The sequence below is a fragment of the Macrobrachium rosenbergii genome, chromosome 1, assembly GCF_040412425.1.
Source record: "Macrobrachium rosenbergii isolate ZJJX-2024 chromosome 1, ASM4041242v1, whole genome shotgun sequence".
Lineage (NCBI taxonomy): Eukaryota > Metazoa > Arthropoda > Malacostraca > Decapoda > Palaemonidae > Macrobrachium > Macrobrachium rosenbergii.
The window spans coordinates 24,176,322-24,196,574 of record NC_089741.1 but is presented as its reverse complement, the minus strand read 5'-3'; the positions used below and the strand labels follow the sequence as shown (position 1 = coordinate 24,196,574).

The 20,253-nt window shown below is 39.8% G+C and overlaps 1 protein-coding gene across 5 annotated transcripts in view; it reads right to left on the bottom strand.

The window, feature by feature from the left end:
- The window catches only part of LOC136842693 (constitutive coactivator of PPAR-gamma-like protein 1 homolog), a 100,400-nt gene that overhangs the window by 68,251 nt on the left and 11,896 nt on the right, over positions 1-20,253 (bottom strand). For 4 of the 5 annotated variants that reach the window (XM_067110567.1, XM_067110479.1, XM_067110401.1 and 1 more), the window contains exons 7-10: positions 18,935-19,130; positions 14,162-14,229; positions 12,757-13,384; positions 6,288-6,445 (exon numbers count right to left, since the gene is read on the bottom strand). In XM_067110567.1, the coding sequence (XP_066966668.1) occupies positions 6,288-6,445; positions 12,757-13,384; positions 14,162-14,229; positions 18,935-19,130 (1,050 nt within the window). The remainder of the gene's footprint in view (positions 1-6,287; positions 6,446-12,756; positions 13,385-14,161; positions 14,230-18,934; positions 19,131-20,253) is intronic. The other variant, XM_067110659.1, reaches the window with a different exon arrangement.

The following is a 20,253-nucleotide window of genomic DNA, read 5'->3' as shown; positions in this document are numbered from 1 at the left end:
CCGATGCCAGGGTAAGCAAGAATAGTCTTGAGGGTTAGATCCCTCCCTGTCGACTCTTTGTAAAAGCTTCTGGGAGGGAAAGACTTTTCGAGGCTTCTCATCAGGATAGAGATCGATGCCCTTTAGGCGCATGACTAGGCCCAGGGCACCCCTATAGTCCTTGGCTGCTGAGACAGAGAGACACTTCTCTTGGCAAAGGAAGACGAGAAAGTCCGCTACCTGCTGAACAGTAGCTCCAACCAGAGAGAAACCCCTTCCACGAAACCAACCATATACATCTGCAGATGATTTATGAAGGTATCCAGACATCACCGACGCTGTTCAGTGAGAATAGTCTTTCGCTCACAAGAAATGCTGGATAATCTCTACCCTTGAAAAGAGGGCCTCTACAGACTGGTGGAACCTCTCAATGTGGTGCTGGCAAAGAAGGTTGTGCCAGGGGGAATCTCTCTCGGTGCCTCGGATGAGAGAGCTAGCATTTGTCATGTGGCCATTTGGGAGCCACCAGGGTCATTCTGAGATTTGCCGTGATCATCACCCTGTTGATCACCTGACAAATAAGACAGAACAGAGGAAAAGCGTACATGTCGAGATTGTCCCAAGGGTGTTGAAAGGCGTCTTCCACTGCTGCCCAAGGGTCTGAGACAACTGAGCAGAGCACAGGCAACTTCTTGTTGTCCCGCGTTGCTAAAGGTCTATCACTGGAGATCCCCAAAGGTTGAACAATCTTTCCATGACGACTGGGTGTAGAGACCAATCTGCTCATATCACCTGACCCTGGCGACTAAAATTGTCTGCCACTACGTTCCTCTTGCCTGGAATTATCTGGCCGAAAACTCCACTATGTGCGCTACTGCCCACTCGTGCGCCTGCACTGCCAACCGATGAAGCTGAAGGGACACCAGTCCCCCTTGCTTGTTGACATATGCCACTACTGTGGTATTGTCACTCAGTACCATGGAGTGCCCCACCACTCGATCCTGAAACATTTGCAGAATCAAGAAGGCTGCCTTGAGTTCTAGGACATTGATGTGGAGGTGCTTATCGTTCTGATTCCACACACCCGAGGTTAGTAACTCCTCCAGGTGTGCACCCCATCCCTCTCTCAAAGAGTCTGAGAACAGAAGCATCTCAGGAGGGGGAGTGTGTAAGGGTACTCCTATTATGAGGTCTCTGTCGTCTAGCCACCAGGCTAAGTACTGTCCCACTTCTCTTGACAGAGGAATGAGAAGGGAAGGGGGGTCCCCTGCTTGAGACCAGAACTCCTTCATTCTCCACTGAAGGGAATGAAGGTGAAGCTGCCCATGAGGGACCAGCTTCTCCAAGGACGACAGGTGACCACGAACTACTTGCCACATCCAAGCTGGTTGCTCCTGTTGAGACAGGAGCAACTGCACTGCCTCCCTAAACCTGCTGATAAGAGAGTCTGAGGGAAAGACTCACTGCTGCAGTATCTTTCAGCATGCTCAGGTATGTTATCCTCTGCTTGGGTAGGAGGTCGGACTTCTTGAAATTTATCACAGTGCCTAGGTTGTGACAAAATTCAAGAAGGCAATCCCTGGCCTGGAACAACTTCAAACGAGAGTTCGCCAGGACTCGCCAATCATCGAGATACCTCAGAAGACGTATCCCGTGCGAACGGGCCCAAGATGATGCAAGGGTGAACACTCTTGTGAACACCTGGGGAGCGGCTGAGAGCCCGAGACAAAGTGCCCTGAATTGGTACACCAACCCATTGAGGATAAAGCGGAGGTACTTGCAAGGCGACGGATGGATGGGTATCTGGAAATATGCATGCTCCATATACACCGAAAGCATGAAGTTGGACTCCCTGATGGCCGCGAGCACTGAACGTGTTGTTTCCATCTTGAACCAAGTCTGGCGAACGAATTGATTCAGGGAAGAAAGATCTATGACTGGTCTCCAACGCCCTGACGCTTTCTCCACGATAAAGATCCTGCTGTAAAAGGCAGGGGACTGATCTGTCATGACTTCTACAGCGCCCTTCATCAGAATAACTTTCATCTCGTCCGGAAGGGCGAGATCCTTCAGCTAGCCAGGAACATATGTTTATATGTGGAGTGGAAGGCTGGTGAGAGGTGGAGGAGATTTGCGGAGAAGTAAATAGCCTACCCGAAGGACCTTCACTACCCAGGTCTGCTCTGTGTCACTGCCATGTTGCCCAATGGCTCAACAGGCAACCCCACACCAACGGCAGCATGTGGGGAGGAACGCCACCCCTAGCGTCCGCCTCCCTTCTTCTTGCTCTTACCTCCTTTCCCTGGTTGGGTGGAAGATCGAAAAAGAGATACTGATGTGCACCCTTCCTGATGGGGCCCAAGGGCTGGGTGTTCCTGCGAGGGCCCTTAGAATTCTGGGGTTTCTTAGGTCCCATAGAAGTTCCAGCCTGACCTGAAGGTCGGGCTGCAGTAGCGCACAAAGACCCAGAGGTTTTTGCTACTGCGTGGTGGACAAGACGGTCATTACTGTCTGCCCTCCGATCTACCATGGTGTCCAATTGCTCTCTGCTGAAAAGAGAAGTGGAACCCAGCAACGGTCCATTTCTTATGGTCAAAACTGACTCAAGCCCTACAAACTTGGTAGTCTGAGAGAGAACCGCATCTCTCCCTTGGGTACCAAGTTTGCCCAAAGCTTAGCTGTCTGGTTGGCTAGATAGAAAATTGTCCTACCCCCAAACAGGAAGTGTATTAAGTGTGGTTGCCTCTTCATTACTGCACAATGAGGGGGACGAAACGATCTTAGCCACGGTAGTTGACCAATGATCAAGCCGAGAGACTGCTTGGAATGCTGCCATAGCAATAAATTCCAGCACTGCTGAATCCTGATGCGAGAGGGAGATGCCCTCCACACGCAGCTGTTCCAAAGACAGACCTGGTCCAAGACGAACTATGTCCAGGTCAACCTGTGCAGTTAGGATTGACCTTTCTGAGGGCTTGTAAAACTACTTCTGACGAGGGAGAGGTGGAGGAAGTAGCCTGAACAAATGGCTGGCCTGAAACGAGTTGTTTGCCCAGAAACAAGAAAATTTACCTGAGCCAGGACCGAATCAGCAAGTCTCAACCAAGGCAGTCCAAACAAAGGTGCAGATTCCTTATAGGATCCAACAAAAGCTTCAATACCCGAAGGGTAAATGTGATGGGAAGTCAAGGTCAATTCCCTGAGATCGTTGTACTGATGAATCAGCTAAACAATCTTAACATAGGACCTCCGTATTTTTGGGGGTGTCCATGTCCTTGGGGAGAGGACCTTCCAGCCCATCCAAGTCATGGTCTTCTTTGATCCACTCTCGCTTCAGAACCAACAGGTTCCCTCTCCAACACCCGATCATAAGCCTGTTCCGATCCTATGACAGAACTGGGGGTGTAAGATCGTGTGGAAGGACTGCAATGGGAAGACACCTACCAATCACCAACCCGAGGCCTGTATGCCTCGTGACTCCCAGTAAAACCCCAGGAGGTTGATGGAGCAGGTGAGAGGGGCCTAGCATCCTTCACAGACCTGCCAGAGGCCAAGGTCTCAGCAGGAGAGGAAGGCCGTGAAAGGTCATCAACCAGTGATGATGACCGTTGCACGGTTCTGAGAGAACAAATCCCTTCACATGAACGTGAGCGGGGGTTGTCCCTGGAAGAGCAAACATGCTCCCGCAAACATAACCAAAAGCTATTATGTGAGATCGAGCACACAAAGGTGAGCGTGGGCTGTCCTGTCGAAGAGCTGTAAATCTCTTCAAGACCAAGGACTCTACCCACAGAGAAGATTGAATGGGGACCTCCCTGATGCTTTTCCAGGTGAAGGAACTTGAAAGTCAGCGTTACCAACTCGGAACCCTGTTCTTCAAGTATCAGTGACATGGCTGGTGGAAACCACGCCTCCAGTGGTAGAACTTATAGGGTAGGGGGAGCGCCTGTACGCTGCACACTCACACACTATCAATAGGCTGCGTTCCAGTCTGTGGACCGAGAAAACTTACGGGAGTCGTGCGGGTCTGTAGGACCCCAGGCAGAAGAACCTTCACGGGTCAGGGAGACCCACACGTGGGACATCCGAGGGACGGGGTTGTGCAATGGATGACAATGCTACACAGGGACCAAGAGAGGGATGAGTTTCCAGGTCGAATCCTTGAAGCCCCATGCAGCAGAAGGTTCTTCCCCAGACCTGGGAGGTGACTTCCAGTATCTGGAATTGGTTCCATGGGTGCCTGTGGCCATGGGAGGCCCGCGTACATGGACTCTGTTCATGGAAGCCACATGGTGGCTTACCTGAGCACTTGTTGCTCCCAAGCCAAGGGAATCTGAAAAGACCCGCAGAGCAGGTTCCCTGTCCGGAGACAAGGGAGAGCAAGCGAGAGATCCCATTGCTGCTTCAGTGGAAGCCAGACCATGAGAGGGCCTACATGCCTTCCTATGGTCGGGAGAAGCAACCTTCTCCTTCTCCTTCTTCTTCCAGTCTGTCTGCATAACAGGACCTTCAGAAGGAAAAGGGGAGGCAGCGAAGACAGGTGGCAAAGACGACAACGAAAAGCAACCACTGCTCCAGGGACCAACTACGACACTCGCCACAAGGATCAGAAAAAGAGCATACACATTTGCCACACTTGGTGCAAACCAAAAGCAGGTCAACATCAAAGGGGGAAAGGAAGCAGTTGCATCACTTCCCAACACCCAGGCAAAGCTGTTGAGGGTATCTAAAAGTAGGCTTAAATGATTCTTGGGTTTTAGACATGTCCAAAAATCAAGAACAAAATATCCACAGAATAACCCCACTATCACAACAGAAACAACTGGAAGGGAAAAACCAGAGCTGAAGCAAAGCGTAGAGCAGCCAGTTAACATCGGGCAGAGGAAGGCGTAGTACGTCTGTCTCTGAACGGCACAATTAGGCAAGTGGATGCATCACTCACAAAGGGAGGTGGTGAGGGTACCTCTCACCCCTACCACCAGTAGTTTAACTACAAAACAACCTTGTTGTATTACAAAAGCCTGTTCCAGCTCGCACTGAAGGTAATTCCTATGTAAAGACAGACGGTTCGTATAGATGTAGGAATAAATTTTATTTTAAAAATTCCCTGAAGAACAGCGATTAAAACCACAATTCTCTAGGAGAGACCTATATTGTGAAAATCAAGTAAGCCTGAAGCCAGACTAAAAAGATATGATATCCAAACACATGAACATATGAGCACTGCTACTATACATGTGCCAGGGAAATCCAGCATTAAATTATCAGTATGCTCTATTTAGTGATCTAAAACCAATTTCTGATACTAAAACATCTGACAAATAATATAATATATGTATTTTCATTTGTGTTCAGTAGCAGGATAGACAGGACACCAAATTATTGGTACAAATCTGAAAACATGCTATGTTTTCATCACCAGCATCAAATCAAAAGTTCATTCATTAAGTACAGAAATAAATTACTAGACGGTATGCTTACAAACAATCATTAGAGGAAATGGAACATTGTGTCCTATAATTCATGGTTTTAATTTCTCCAGCCAACTAAAACACACCTAAATACTAAAGAAATAAGCATTAAAGAATGCACAAGACAATGATGCACCCCTGGCCCAACTTTGCATCCAAATATTAGGAACTACAATACTAAGCACATATCAACCACATGGCAAGTCACCAAAAGTTTACTTTACAATACCGTACAATGAAATTGTACTACCTGTAACAATAAATGAAGCTATAAGGTGGTAGAAAATAAAAACTACATGATTTATGTACCTGTAACTCAAGTCTAATTTTCTTTATGTGTTACACTACCATACCACCATACTAATCTTACTTCCAGTTTCAACTAATCTGACTCAAGATTGTCTACTGTAGGTTTCAAAAAACAAAGATACCGTACTGTGCTTACAGTACTGTACTTTAAAATACTTAATTCTGTTCAGCATCAGGTACTAAAATGAGGACACTGGCATCTACAAGCACAAATAAATGATTGATGCTATTACAAGGACACTGCAATGTCTCATATTCATCATGACAATGATAGATGAATCCCAGGTGATGCCAATTTCTACCATCCATGTAAGTCAACTTCACATAGCTGGAAAACCTCAAAGGGCAAGTCATGACGACTACAGCCATCAAAGTTTTGCAAGTCTTCTGAAATGACCCATAGCTAAACTGCTGTTAACCCTGGAGAAGCCAAATTATTATAACACCTTACCCTATGTGTGCAGACTGGTTGGTGAGGTGGATAGTGATGGAAGAGTCGGGTAGAGTAATATCTGAGGGGCAACTCACGGAGGTGTGGTTGGAGCGATACACCTGAGCTGCCCATGACACATCGGGAGTGAGGCGGTACGGGGATGCAGCAGAACTGTTGCTGGAGGAGGACGAAGATGACAACAAGAGAGATGCACCAGGTGACCCAGAAGCAGTCGAACCAAGACACCCACCACCTGAAGCAGCATCACCAAAGTTAACCTACTAAGCACAATTGCACTGTACATTTCTACCGTCACCTTACACAGGAATGTTCACATCAACCTTAACTACCATGCAAGTATTTAACCACAATGGTTTAAACCTAATTCACCACATAGGAGGTTTGATTCAGGAATTCAAGGTAGCTCTTTATTTTCCCAAGTACACCAACAAATCATGAGTGTGTGGAGATGTCTAAACCTCAAAATTTGCATCAACTTGGCAGACTAGCTTTAAAGTATTTAAAAGTGATGTACAAGAATCTAGTCACACTCAAGACATGTTCATGTTGATCCACATCATGAAAACAAATACTTTAGGGTAAATTATTTACAGTATCATAAGCATCTAAATGGCATTTATAAAGATGATTCAGTGAATAATAAAACCAGGTGATATGAAAAGAAACATCGTAACAATTTTATCAAACTACAGCCACACCCAAAGCAACACGATATACACTGTAAAATTCTTTCATGACTGAAATATTAACAACATTCAAGAACGACTTAAAACAACAAAATATGAATGTTACTGCAATTACTGTGGGACTGGTTGTTGACATTCATCCTAAATTTTCCAAGATACTGTGTATGGGATTGGTTGTTGACATTCATCCTAAATTTTTCAAGGTACTAAATTAAAAATCTCTAACCTTCTCAAAGACAGTTCATAATCTTTTAACTATTAACGAACATGTCTCTTCTACAAGCACATACACTAATCTCTTGAAACTTTACATCTATTTACCCCTACTTATAATCCTTAATTTTGTTTCCCAACTAACACAAGCCAGTTTTACAGCGGTGTTTTCACAACATCCCATCTATCTTAACTTCAAAATTAGAGGGAGTAAAGGTGTTTTGGGGAGTCAACATCAAAGGATTTAAAATATGCAGTTTGCATTTAGGGATAAACTGATAAAATGTATACATAAAAAAATTTTGCCATTAGTAAAACCCTGCAGTCATGCTCTTAGAGTACTAATAACTCACTGACTGGCATGCTAATACAAAATTTCAACTGGCCCTAAAAATTCAAGACATAATCTGCATGAACCTTTGTATTCCCCAAAAATGGTAGTCTAAGTTGTGCCCTAATATATTTTCAACCAAGATGATATTTATTATGAAGTAAGATTAATGATTTTGTTTCTCTCTATAATTAACAAAAGCTTTTTTATTATTAGCAATAAAAATACTGTAATAAGAACAACGATCATGTGTACAACAGTACAGATGCTATTTAAAGAAAGTTGCATCCTCCATACATTTTTAGGAGATTATCATGGTAACATTCAAGTTAGCAGTGAATTGTTTACCCCCAAGGTTTTTAAAGTTGGCTAAGCTTCAATATTCGAGTTCTGACACCTGTGATATAAATAAAATGCCAAATAAAAATGATCAAGAAAATCTTGCAATATCTGATGGAAGTTTAACTCTGTAAACATCATAGTTATGTTATTTGACAATTATATACTTTCTCTTATTTTTAATTTTATCTTTTAAAATTTTTCAACAAAATGTAGAATATACTAACACTGGTTTTTTTAGCATTTTCTCTGGTAATTAAATTTTTCTAAGTACAGTAAAGTATTCCAAACGTTTTAAAAAGCAGGAAACTGCAAGGCCATACTTACTGCACTTCTTGCAATAACATTTTTGCCAAAACAGAAGTCAGGTGCTATTGCTTCAAGATGAAGCTAGGCATCTCAATGGTGTTAAGAAATCATTATTCTGCTGATGTCCCTCAGTCGTCCCTCACTATGACTGTTCAGTCTAACCCTGACTCTATTATCAATCGACCAGGTCTAAGAGCTTCATAAAGAGTATTTTTACATGTAACATAAATGCTTACAGAATTAGAGTATAAAAGTGACTGTTTTACTTGAAGGTATTGTCAAGTTAGTTTTACCAGAAGAAACAAACAGCCCAGTATCCAAAGACACCTCAGGATAATAATGTTGGTCCAAAATGCACCCCACCCCACTATTTACAGAGCTGAATATTAGGATGAAAAAGAAGTCAGGTAACTGTATTCAAAGACAAGATTCATTAAAATAATAAAAAAAGGAAATTCAATAAAAACATTCAATATCTTCATTTCAAAACTTTAACTGATTCAAATGGAGGATCACCAGTGAAAGTATTAGAGCTATCTTACTGCACACCTTAATTCACAGCTGTGCAAAGTCTCAACAAATTCAAAAGCTTCCACAGCCAACCAAATTTCAGCAAATTTGGATTTATAAGGGCCTATTAGCTAACAACCAATCATATCCTTCCAAATAAGTGGTAAATCCACAGAGACATTGAACTAAAAAATATGATCAATGCTATTTCATGGGACTTCAAGTTTTACAGTATCAGTGGCTATAATTCAGCTGGCTGCAATCCAAAAAAGGTTATTCCAATTTCCATGTGTTCGTGCTCTCAAAAAACTTACTTCATTGTTCCTTATCTGAGATAACAGATGTTTAAGATGAACCACTCAATGATTACAACAAGCAAAACCACAACTGAGAACACAAGATTTTTAAAATCTGATAAATCATTTGGCAAACATCCAACTATGCTTCTTTTACTGGTTTCAGATTTAACAAATAAACTAAAAGATAGAGAAAATAAAACCATTCACGACAAGAAAAACTACAACAATTCAAAAGTACATTTTTTTAGCATGAATTTTTCTTAGTGTAACTGGCACCCTTTATGAAATTCAATAGGATTGTAAGAAGAATCAACCATGTGGAAAGAGTGGGAATGACTAAAATTTGAGCGTGTGATTTTAAACTCAATGAAAACTGTTATCTCAAGAACAAACTGCCTGCAAACACAATGAACTTTTAAGAATTTGGATTAGTATGGTAAGTTTCTTGGGGAAGATTATTTCCATTTCACATTCATTCTTAAATCTTAAAAGTGACTACCATAAAGAAAGGTAAGTCAAGCTGGCAAAGAATTATTTGCTAAGTAACAAGAGACAAAATTTAAATCCACACAGCAGCCAACATGTCAAAAGAGGCTCTTGCAATTAGAATAAAATTTGGGCATCCAACTTAAAGAAATCTATGCAGACAAAATCTAAGCACCATGTCCAGCAAACTTATAATGTAATACAGGAAAATTTAGGGTGCTTATAAAAATTACAAGTTTAACCAGAGGCAAATGGTGTTTAAGAAACATCTGACACATCAGGAGAAATGGATGCAACAGTTGTTAGGAGGCAAGGAGTCTAGCTTGGAAGAGTAATTGACCTCCAAATCAATTTATATAGATTTCATGTCATGGTCATTTCAGTTCCTCATTAGAAAACCACCACTACAACTTTATCCAATCATTACAGGGATAACTTTGCTTATAATGTATACAAAATTCAACATAATACATACAGGGATATACAGTAAAACATTTAAGTAATTTCAACAAACCAACCACTCTCTTACAATACTTATTTTATCAGTCTAGGTGGTTAAAGCTAGCCCTGAATTACAAACTTGTTGTATGAGCTATTATACAGATGAAGGATTGATGACTGATTGATGCCACTGGCTAGGAATGTTCCTCAATTACAACCTGAAATAACTGTAAGACAGGTTGTAGCATGGACACCTGAAAATGCGAAGACAATGACCTACGCAGATAAGAACTATGAAGAAGGATTTGGTGATCAGTGGGATTTTAGGACCTGCTATGAAGGCATATTTGTACAGTATATGTGTTCGCGTGTGAAAACTCTGGATGAAAATATAATTTGGAGGAAAAAAAAAAAAAATAAAACCATTTAAGATAACGGATCAATTAACATCCTACCTCCTAAAGTCACCCATGGAATACATTGGAACCAAGTTCTCCCTACCTTTACATGGATAAATCCTAACTTAACCTCTTTACATGGATAAATCCTAACTTAACCTTCCCTAACTTAAACTTATCTAGGGCACTGTATCCTGTCTGGGCTTCATCAGAGGCCCCATGCCCTTGCTTAAAGGGATACATCCTAACCCAACCTACAGCATCAATCCTACTTGGAAATGAAGGGGTATTTAATTCCCTGGATCTCCTCTAACTCTTTTTCAAGGGATGTGTCGCCATCCTAACTAGTAAGAGGACTATTAGCACCCTGTAAGTCCCCCTGAAACTTGCACACAGGTCTTCATCATAACCTACATTTTCTTAATCTATCTTAACCTACATTGGCCATTCTAACATCATTCCCCTAAAGCAGTCTGGAGTGAGATTTTAAACTGGTCTGTATACCTATTCACTCAACGGGTCCCAAAGAGGAATAATATACAGTGTCTCCTGCATGGCCCTATGCATACAGATCTACAGATTCTTTGCATCTTCCCTTCAGACCAAGCTGCACTTTTTCTCCCTTTGCTTCTCCTAGTTTCCTTCTCTCTCCTCTTACTTGCTAAAGCATAACTTTACCCTGGTCCAATTTCCACCCACCACTCAAGAATAAATCCACAAGGTGAGCCCTCTGATTACAAATGTGACTCACGCAAAATGTTAAGCTAAACTACAATACTACTAGGCCTAACAGAAATGGAATAAAATGAAAAGGCCTTAAACATGCCTAGGCTATGAATCTTCTACAGAAGAGATATAAAGAGAAAAGGAAAATTACAGAAGACAGAATATCAATGAAAAATAATACTAAACAACTGATAATAAATGAAAAACTGCGTCCTGATAGCATTACAACTTCTCTGTAAGTTTTAGATAGTAAATACAGCTACATGAACTAAGAAATTAAATGCAGAGAAGGAATGGTAAAACTATAGTTCTTACTGAGCAACAAATAAATTTGTATCGTGCTATCCTAACAAAAACCTGGGAACAGGTGAATAAGGGTGGCCCAACCCAACCATGCCTAAAAACTACCCAACAAATAAAGATTTGATCTTTTAATTTGACTGGTGAAATATGAGCTGTAAAGCATTGGCTGGTACTTGTATTTGACCACAATTAATAATAACCATTTTGCCTTTGCAAATAAGCAGCCAGCAGATGCTTAACAGTTATAAAATGATCCCTGGTTTTGAAGGAAAATGGCTTTTAATCTTCACATGAATATTTGCGGTGTAAGTACCCTATTTCCTGTCCTTCACAGACAGTATGTAGTTATCATAAAGTCTCACTCATTACTCAGCACAAAAATAACTTAAATGCCAGGTCTTAAAACGATGGCCGTAAGTGAAACATAAAAACAGATTCTTAAGCATGCATAGTGCTCAAAAATCCAGAATTTGTAATAATCAAATGTATTCCAAAACCCTGCAATCTTATCTTTCAGTTTTTACCAAAAGTCACCATAAATTTCATCAAATCCTTTCTTCCCTTTCCATAGTAGTCTTTAGCTCTTCAGTTACTTTGTAGGCAAAAATTCAAATTATTTTTTTCAAATGGCATCTTGACACTACGACTACGGAATAGCAAGCAAAGCAAAGTCAACTGCTCTCCTTTTGCTACTAACAAATTTCATTATAAAGTTCATCTGGTCACTAACCAAGTCCCATAATTTATAAGTATTACTATTGTTAGAATTATTTTGAATGCTGATGATACAGCAGCTAAAAATCAGCTAAAAAGAAGCCTATAAATTCCTCCTACCTCTTTCACAGAGACTAACCAATCTTTTAATCTTCTAATAGAAAGGCTAACTGAATGGTTAAGTTTTACTTAATGTAAAAAATAAGCTAATACAGTAAACGCACTGTACTACTATCCTGTCAAAGTAAATAAACTAAAATACTTAAACAGTTTTGCATAACATCCATTTTGCAAACTTTGTTAATTCATATTCAGCTGAACATTCAATACAGCAATGCAAATACTGTACAACTGGAACTTCATGACTTGGATCACTTCTGATTATTATGCAACTGAATGTGAAATTTGTCTTATAGTATGATTGCATGCAATAACTGTGTATACAGTTTATATACAGTATACAAAGGATATTCTAAAAACTAACACACATTATTGGGGTTAACTTTGTAGAATATAAGATACTTTTAAATATTCACCACTTACAGAAATTACTTCTAGAGCACTAAGAACAAACAAATTCTCTAAAAAGCATCATAACTGAGAAAAAAGAATTTTTTTTAATGAAAAGTTTGCACAAAAGCTTTAGCTCTTGACTTATATTCTCTTAACCCCATTGTAATCACAGCTGTGAGAAAAGCTTAAGCACACATTCATGAAAAAAAAAAAACTGCTTAAAAACAAATAAAACAAAAAAATACACACTGCTACACTGTGGTTGTGATACTAACATAATATACCTGAGTCGTGGTCGTGATCCTCCAAATCGGCAGGTTTTACAGTCAGGTCTCCTTTCTGATCTTCTTCACCCTCCTCCTCCACCTCATCATCATCATCAACTGATTTGGAACACACACAGATGATGGGGATCTTTTCTCTATCCTTTCCTCCAGCCAATTTCTTTTCTTCGTACAGATTTCCAGCTAACCTTCCCCCTTTGCCATTGACTTCACTACCTTCACACTTATCACCATCATCATCATCACCTTCATCATCACCATCACCACCACCATCATCCTCAATCACAGGTTGCGGTTCATCATCTTCACCAGTCACTACAATGGTAAAACCACCCAGGCGGGACTCCAATGCTTGTTCCAGCTGAGCAGCATCTGGGGACAGTGATCCACTCCCACTGCCCCCCCGGCTGCTGCTCTGGGGACTGCCAGGACCAGTTACCTCAATCACTATCTGAGGCGGTGGCGCCCCTAGAGAGATCCCACCGCTGCCATTCCCACCACCACCATTGTCCCCGTTGTTGTCCTTCTCGGGAACAACAGCCAAGCCTGGTACTGGAAGGCCCAGCATTCCTCCACTCTTTGGAGGGGCAGCTTCCACTTTGGTTGGGCACTCAGAGTGCTGTGGGACACCACCTGTTATACCTTGACAACACACCCCCACCACACTAATCATTATATTCTCTCACACGCACGCACACAAACACACACACAAACACAAACAAACATACATACAACCATGCCTTTCAACATACAATCAATTTCACCAATATGATCTCAAACAAACTGTCAGATTATGTTATTATTTTCCATGCAATCCTTCTAATAAAAACAACAATATGAAAATCAGTACATCATAAAAGTTTTGGTGTTTTTTGTTAATTAATGAATTAAGTGAAAGTATTATCAAAATTAGACAAATCATATTGTAAAAGTCAAAAATATCTTCAACTAAGCTTAATTCAATATTCCATAAAATTATGAGAGAAGGTTCAAAGCATTAAAATCACATCTACAATACACCACCCCAAATTTAAACTGATAAAATATGGATTTACTTTTATCTCGGTCTATTGAAATGCACCACCTGCATCACTTTGCCAATTACATATATGCTCTGGCATACAACTTTCCATAAAATAGATATTCTATAAATGACAAAGAACAATTTGCAACTAGCTAATTAATAAAATACAGTATGCAGAAAGAGTATAAAGCTAAGGAGAGATTATGAGTTTCAAACCTCTTACTATTTAGTTCAATAGGTACATTAAACACAATAAGGCTTCTAGACAAAAAAATTAATATCAGTGTCCCCATTAAACTTGATACTCTTGGCACATACAAGTACTTCAGTAGTTTATCAGTCAAAACAGTAAAGCATAGTATCAGATAATACCTTACAGTCCTGGTTATCTGGTTTCTGATAAAGGTGAGGGGGATGTCGCTGACCACCATCTCGTCTCCCTGAAATTATATTTAAGTTACCTGGCTAAAACTCAGACCAATAAATAGTTTCAATTCCAACTTTTTAAACAACTAAATTAACCCTAAGTCCAGTAACCTGATAGTGACTCATTTCTGGCTTAAATCAAAACTGCATTACATTTGAGTTTTAATATATTAAAAATTATGGTATTAAAATAAATTTCTATAACCCATTAATCATTAATCACTTTTAATTGTGTGGTACGCATCCAGGCACTTGAAGCAAAACATTTAAAAAAAGGTCCCAATGTCCACGCCCTGCCAATAGCACAGTCACAAATAATACTGAATAATATATGATAATAATAAAATGTTTAAAGGCCTAGAAAGGATGTCCTTAGTTCCAAGAAGTTGATGTGCAAGTACACTCTCCAAGACTACGACTGATGCGCTGCTGTGCATCAGTGGACTCCCAGGCCTCCAATCCTACTAAAGACAGCCCCCAACCTGGGAGGAGAGTACATGGGGGACAACAGGACTTCATTTGAGACTGCCACTGGCAAGATTCTTGAAGAAAAACTACCCTCAGCCTCCTGCAGTGCTCTTTTAGGTTTGATAGGCCATTTGCAAAAGGAACTTGATAAGGATTTTGAGTGTACAGTAATTCAAATATAGTTTGGTGCTGCCTTCCATTAAGGAAATCATTTGGTACTTCCAAACTTCACAATCTTAGGGGGGTAGATATGTTTTAGGATTACTTTAACATTTCCTTTCAAGTAAGCAGCAGAGAGTTGCTATTGATGGGATCTTTAGCAAACAATGACCTACTGTGTAGTGTTCCACAGGGTAGTGTTCTTGGTCTGCTGTTATTTTTTGTGTATACAAGTGATATGGTTGTTGACCTGGAAAACAAGACTGTCAGTATGCCAATGTTGCAACATTTCTGGGTGTAGTAAATTCTCCACTTGTGAGAAATGAGGCTGCCCTTTGTCTAAATCCTGACATTTAGTGAATGGTGAGACTGAACTCCAGTAAAACGAAAACACTACTGACTAGCAGATCTCGTACTTATTTTCCACCCCATTCTCCCCTTCAAGTGGATAGGACTACTGAATGAGTCTGAAGCTCTGACTAAATTTTAAAATTGGTATAACTTTTGACACACGTCAAGTTATATCTTTTGGATTTATAACTTTTAGATACACTGGTTTTTAGTATTAGTTTTCTGTTTCCTAACATCAGCATTATCACTTGGACCATGGACGGATGGTCTCTAGTTAGTCAATTTTCCATCGACGGACGGTCTCGTTTGTCCTTTTTCATATACAGTGAACCCCCCGTATTTGTGGGGGATGCGTACCACACCCCCCTGCGAATAGCTAAAATCCGCGAATACTTAAAACCCCTCTAAAAACACTTAAAACTGCCCTTTTTGATAAGAAAAACCCTGTAAAAATGCTTATACCTGAGTATTTTAAGTTTTATCACAAAAAGTGCATTTCTTCATGAAAATTATATGAAAATTACAGTAATTAGTGAATATTTCTCAGTGAAAAATACAGCGAATGGGCGAATTTTCTGCGAATAACGGCTAGATATGTTCCACAGAGAAACCCACGAATGCGTGAGTCCGCGAATCATGAGAACGTGAACACTGGGGGTTTACTGTAAGTTGTATTTTAACAAAGAACTTTTGCTATCAAAACTGATCTCTGATCCTCTTATCTTGCAGCAATATGCATAAATGTGCCACACTGATGAACATCAAAGATCCAGAGGTCTTTCATTCCTCAAACCATTGAACTGTGGAAATCTCCCAGAGGACACTGTGCAACTAGAACCTCAAAAGTTCGAGTGAAGACACAGTACATTACTACCTTACAATAATTTACCTTGTATTATGTATTTCTTTTCTCTTTGTATTCCTATTATCTTCTCTAATTTCTTTCGAATGAATGCCATATTCTTTGGAAGCTAGAATTTCAAGTCAATGGCCCCTTCTGAATAATAATACAGTAATCCCAAACAAAAGGTCAATCTACAGCTGCAAGGTAAAAGTCACGCAATGCTGATACAGAGAGAAAGGGATGGACTGCTTAGGCACAGATTTGCCCTGCTGTCAGTGTGGCATCGTGAATCATTGGCTGAAAGACAAGCACTAGCAGATGGGTGACCTAGGTTAGGGAGTAGAGTGTGCACACAACAACGATGGGGAAACTACAGACTCCAAGTTAACAGCAGTGCAAGTCAATTTCTGCCAAAAGGAACAGGTTAGAAGCCAGGGGATCCAAGACATGCAGCTAACATAACCTTGTCAAAGACAACAAGCCAGAGAGTTCATATGATCTTTACAACTGGATTTTCCTTTGACAGAGTTAGACAATTACATGCATTATCTTCACTGTCTTCCATCTTGAGCACTTTCCACCTAAAACTGCATCTGGTCTGGGTCTCCATTTATGACCTTTTTTTCTTTCAAGACTTCTGGGCCTGCATACTAGTCTTCATCCTGTTGGCTCCATACTTATCAAATTTCTGGTGAACTGTTCCTTATACCTTATCCTAGCATATCTAATCCCTCTCATTTTTTGAAATCTTGAGTCGATTTTCCAGCTAACAACACCAGCTGCTCTGTAACCTCATTTCTGATATGCCATACTCCTGGCATGAGTCTTAGCATTCTGCACTGTGTAAAGTAGTTCTGACCTCTTATGTATAAGTTCAGCTGTTAACTAATGGGCTGCTTTTTACCAGTAGCCTATGAATCTTGTTCCACTTCATCCAGGCTCTTGCTACTTTATTTTTTTTTATACTGCCTCTCAATACATACTTCAAAGTCTAGTGTGTCACCAAAGGAACAGTTATGTTCACCTCTTTAAAAGACTGCCCTTCCAACCCATATTACTGCCAGTCCATCTCTTCCCTTCATTTACTCCTCTGGTACATTAAAGAATCAAAAACTTCTTATCCTACTTGTATTTTGCAGACCAAAGTATTCACCATACTACATTATCTGCTATTGAGTTCATTCACATCCCTTCCCACACATTTACATGGGCACTCTCCTGATTGTACTATTTCCTTCTCCCTTTCCCATTTTTTTTTTTTTTTTTTTTTTTTTTGCTTCCTTTGAAGTCATGGTCATCACACACTTTTGTTTGTCTCACACTGATTTTCAATCCTACTCTCTCCATCCCACAATTTAAACCACCTCTTCCCTAATTCTACCAATAACACTTGGTCACATACTTAAAAAATAAACTCCCAGGGGCCTCCCTTTCTGTATTCCTTTGTATCTTGCTCCATTTCTATGATAAACAGAAAAGGATTCAAAGTTGATCTTTGATGGACACCAATTTTATCTCAAATTCTTCACTCTATATCTTGTTAAAAGTACAGTAACATCATTTGCTCAGTGAGTCACTTTGTACGTCTAGCTTTCATAATGCTGGATCCTCAGTCAAAAGCCTTACCATGAGCCACATGTGTGATATAATTTCTTCTTCTTTACTGGGAACTGTTCCAGAGCCTGCCTCTTCACAAAGGGTGCTCTACTGTTGCTTCTCTGATATAAATGTAAACTGACAACTATCGAACTGGTCTTTTATCTCAGCCTTTCCTCCAGCATCTCAAATATTTTCATAGTATATTCTAACAATCTTATTCTTCTATACCAGGTGGTTTCTATACCTTCCACCTGAATTGAATTGAATTGAATATAGAATTTAGGGCAAAGGCCAAGCAGTGGGGCCTTCATTCAGCGTTGAAACAGAAATTGACAGTAAAAGGTTTGAAAGGTGTAAAAAGAGGACAACCTTGTAGTTGCGCTACGAATCAATTGTTAGGAGAGGGTAGAAAGTAAGATGGAAGAGAATATGAAAGGAGGTACAGTAAAAGGAACGAATGGGGTTGCAAAGGTGTAAAAAGAGGACAACCTTGTAGTTGCGCTACGAATCAATTGTTAGGAGAGGGTGGAAAGTAAGATGGAAGAGAATATGAAAGGAGGTACAGTAAAAGGAACGAATGGGGTTGCAGTCAGGGGCCAAAGCCACGCTGCAAAGAACCTGAAGTAATGCCTACAGTGCAATGCATAAGGTGCACTGACGGCACTAACCCCCTACAGGGCTTCCACCTGAAGCACTTATCAGATTATTTATTCTGGTCAGCTCATCATAGACTGGTTCTCCTGCTGCTTCTAAGAGACTCAAGTTAACCCTGATGGTCCTGGGATTTGTCAACTGTCATATTTCCAGAGGGCCTTTATATTTCTTCAGATGTTGCATTCTTATGCCAACAAACAAGTATGTAAAGTTTCTTCACTTGGAAGATTTCCAAAAAATTTCCTCTGTAATTTAATTGTTCCCTTCAATTCAACAATAATTTCACCAAGTTTATCTTTATATACCCAGGCACTTTCTCGTTTTTCATTTATTCTCAGACTCTTCACTAAATATACCTATTGTGGCTTGGACATTCTGTTTCCATTCCTCTAAATCATCTTAGCCCTTGGCATCTACCTTTAGCCTTCCCTTTCACTTCCTGTAAATATCTTTATCCATTTCCTTGCTCTCTGTCAAGAGTTTGAAGGCTCTTGTCTTCACTTTGCATAACTTCTTTCTGCATTTTCCACCATCCATGTTTTGATGCTAATATTTCAAAATAGATCCTACTAGTCTATTTTGGGTTATCTTTATTTTTAGTCATTACTGAATAAATGTTTTAAAAATACAGAAAATTTATTTACCTGATGGGAAGGGTTTATATCTAAGGAAGCCATCTTTTGTGCCATTTAGGAAATATTGAACCGACTCCTTAAATTTGGCAACCCTAGGATCACTAATAGAACCAAAGACTTGTGCTCCAATGGTTAAAAGATTGTTAACATCACACCTGTTAACAATAAACTTGACTACTGCACGAATTATGTCTTCTTGGGGGGTCTGGAAGAAAAAAAAAAAAAATAGAAATTCTAAATTATCTTGGCAAATTGTAAAATTGGCAAAACTCCTTGCATTCTAAGACAAACTCAACCTTGCAATATTATACTGGCAAAAAGAATTAAATGTACACATAGAACAAACATCTTGGCAACATTCATTTTAGCAAACTATTCAAATTCACTCAAGCAATCAACAAATAATTATAAACTAAGTCTTACAATAATGTATCAATATTATTCCTACCACAAATGGTAAAACTTTCACTGATGAGATTAGCAAAAGTAATTGCTGAAGTAATATGCGTATGGTGGTACCTTACAGCAACCACCTCCAAGTCCAAAGCTAAACTGTTATCCCTCCCTACAACATGTCTAGCAAACAATTTTCACAAGCATTGTGAAACCACGACTCTCAAAGGAAAAAATTCTTGCTGTCTCTCATCTCTTTAATCCCTGAAGTATGGGAAGTCTACAATTTCATAGTCTCATAATCTGACGCATTAACTTCCTGAAACACTTGCAGCATTGCCAGAATGCTGCGATTTGACACACAGTATTGCCTCAGAATTAAAATCAGCTCTCTGCTATAACAAAAAGTAGTTTCTACCTGTTATTTTGGGAGGATGTAATATAATATGACAATTTTTCTGGTTTTTTATTTTCTATGCCTACTTTTTTATTCCACGCTCTTTCTTTCCATCGTTACTAAATAGTACTACAAGTACACACTTTCTTTTCTCTTTGTCCTCTGAATCACTGCTATTAGTGTAACAATATTTCTTTATAAAATTTCACTTTTATTCATTTTTTGCTTGTTAACTCCTTTCTAATGTAAAAAATATCATTGTTAACTCCTTTCTAATGTAAAAAATATCAAAGGTAAAAATTTTGCAGGGTATTTCTTGTACTTCTGTAGGTACCTGGTATAGGAACAATGGATTCAATGAATTAAATATAAAATGCACACCCATGTGAACCGAATAATGAGCGGGTTACTTTTGTACATTGTCTAATACTGTTTTATTTAGAATCCACATAATAATACATCAGCAGTTAATTCTCCTAAATTCACCCGAGAACAAATACAAACTCGCCTGAGAACAAATACAAACAAGTAAAAATAA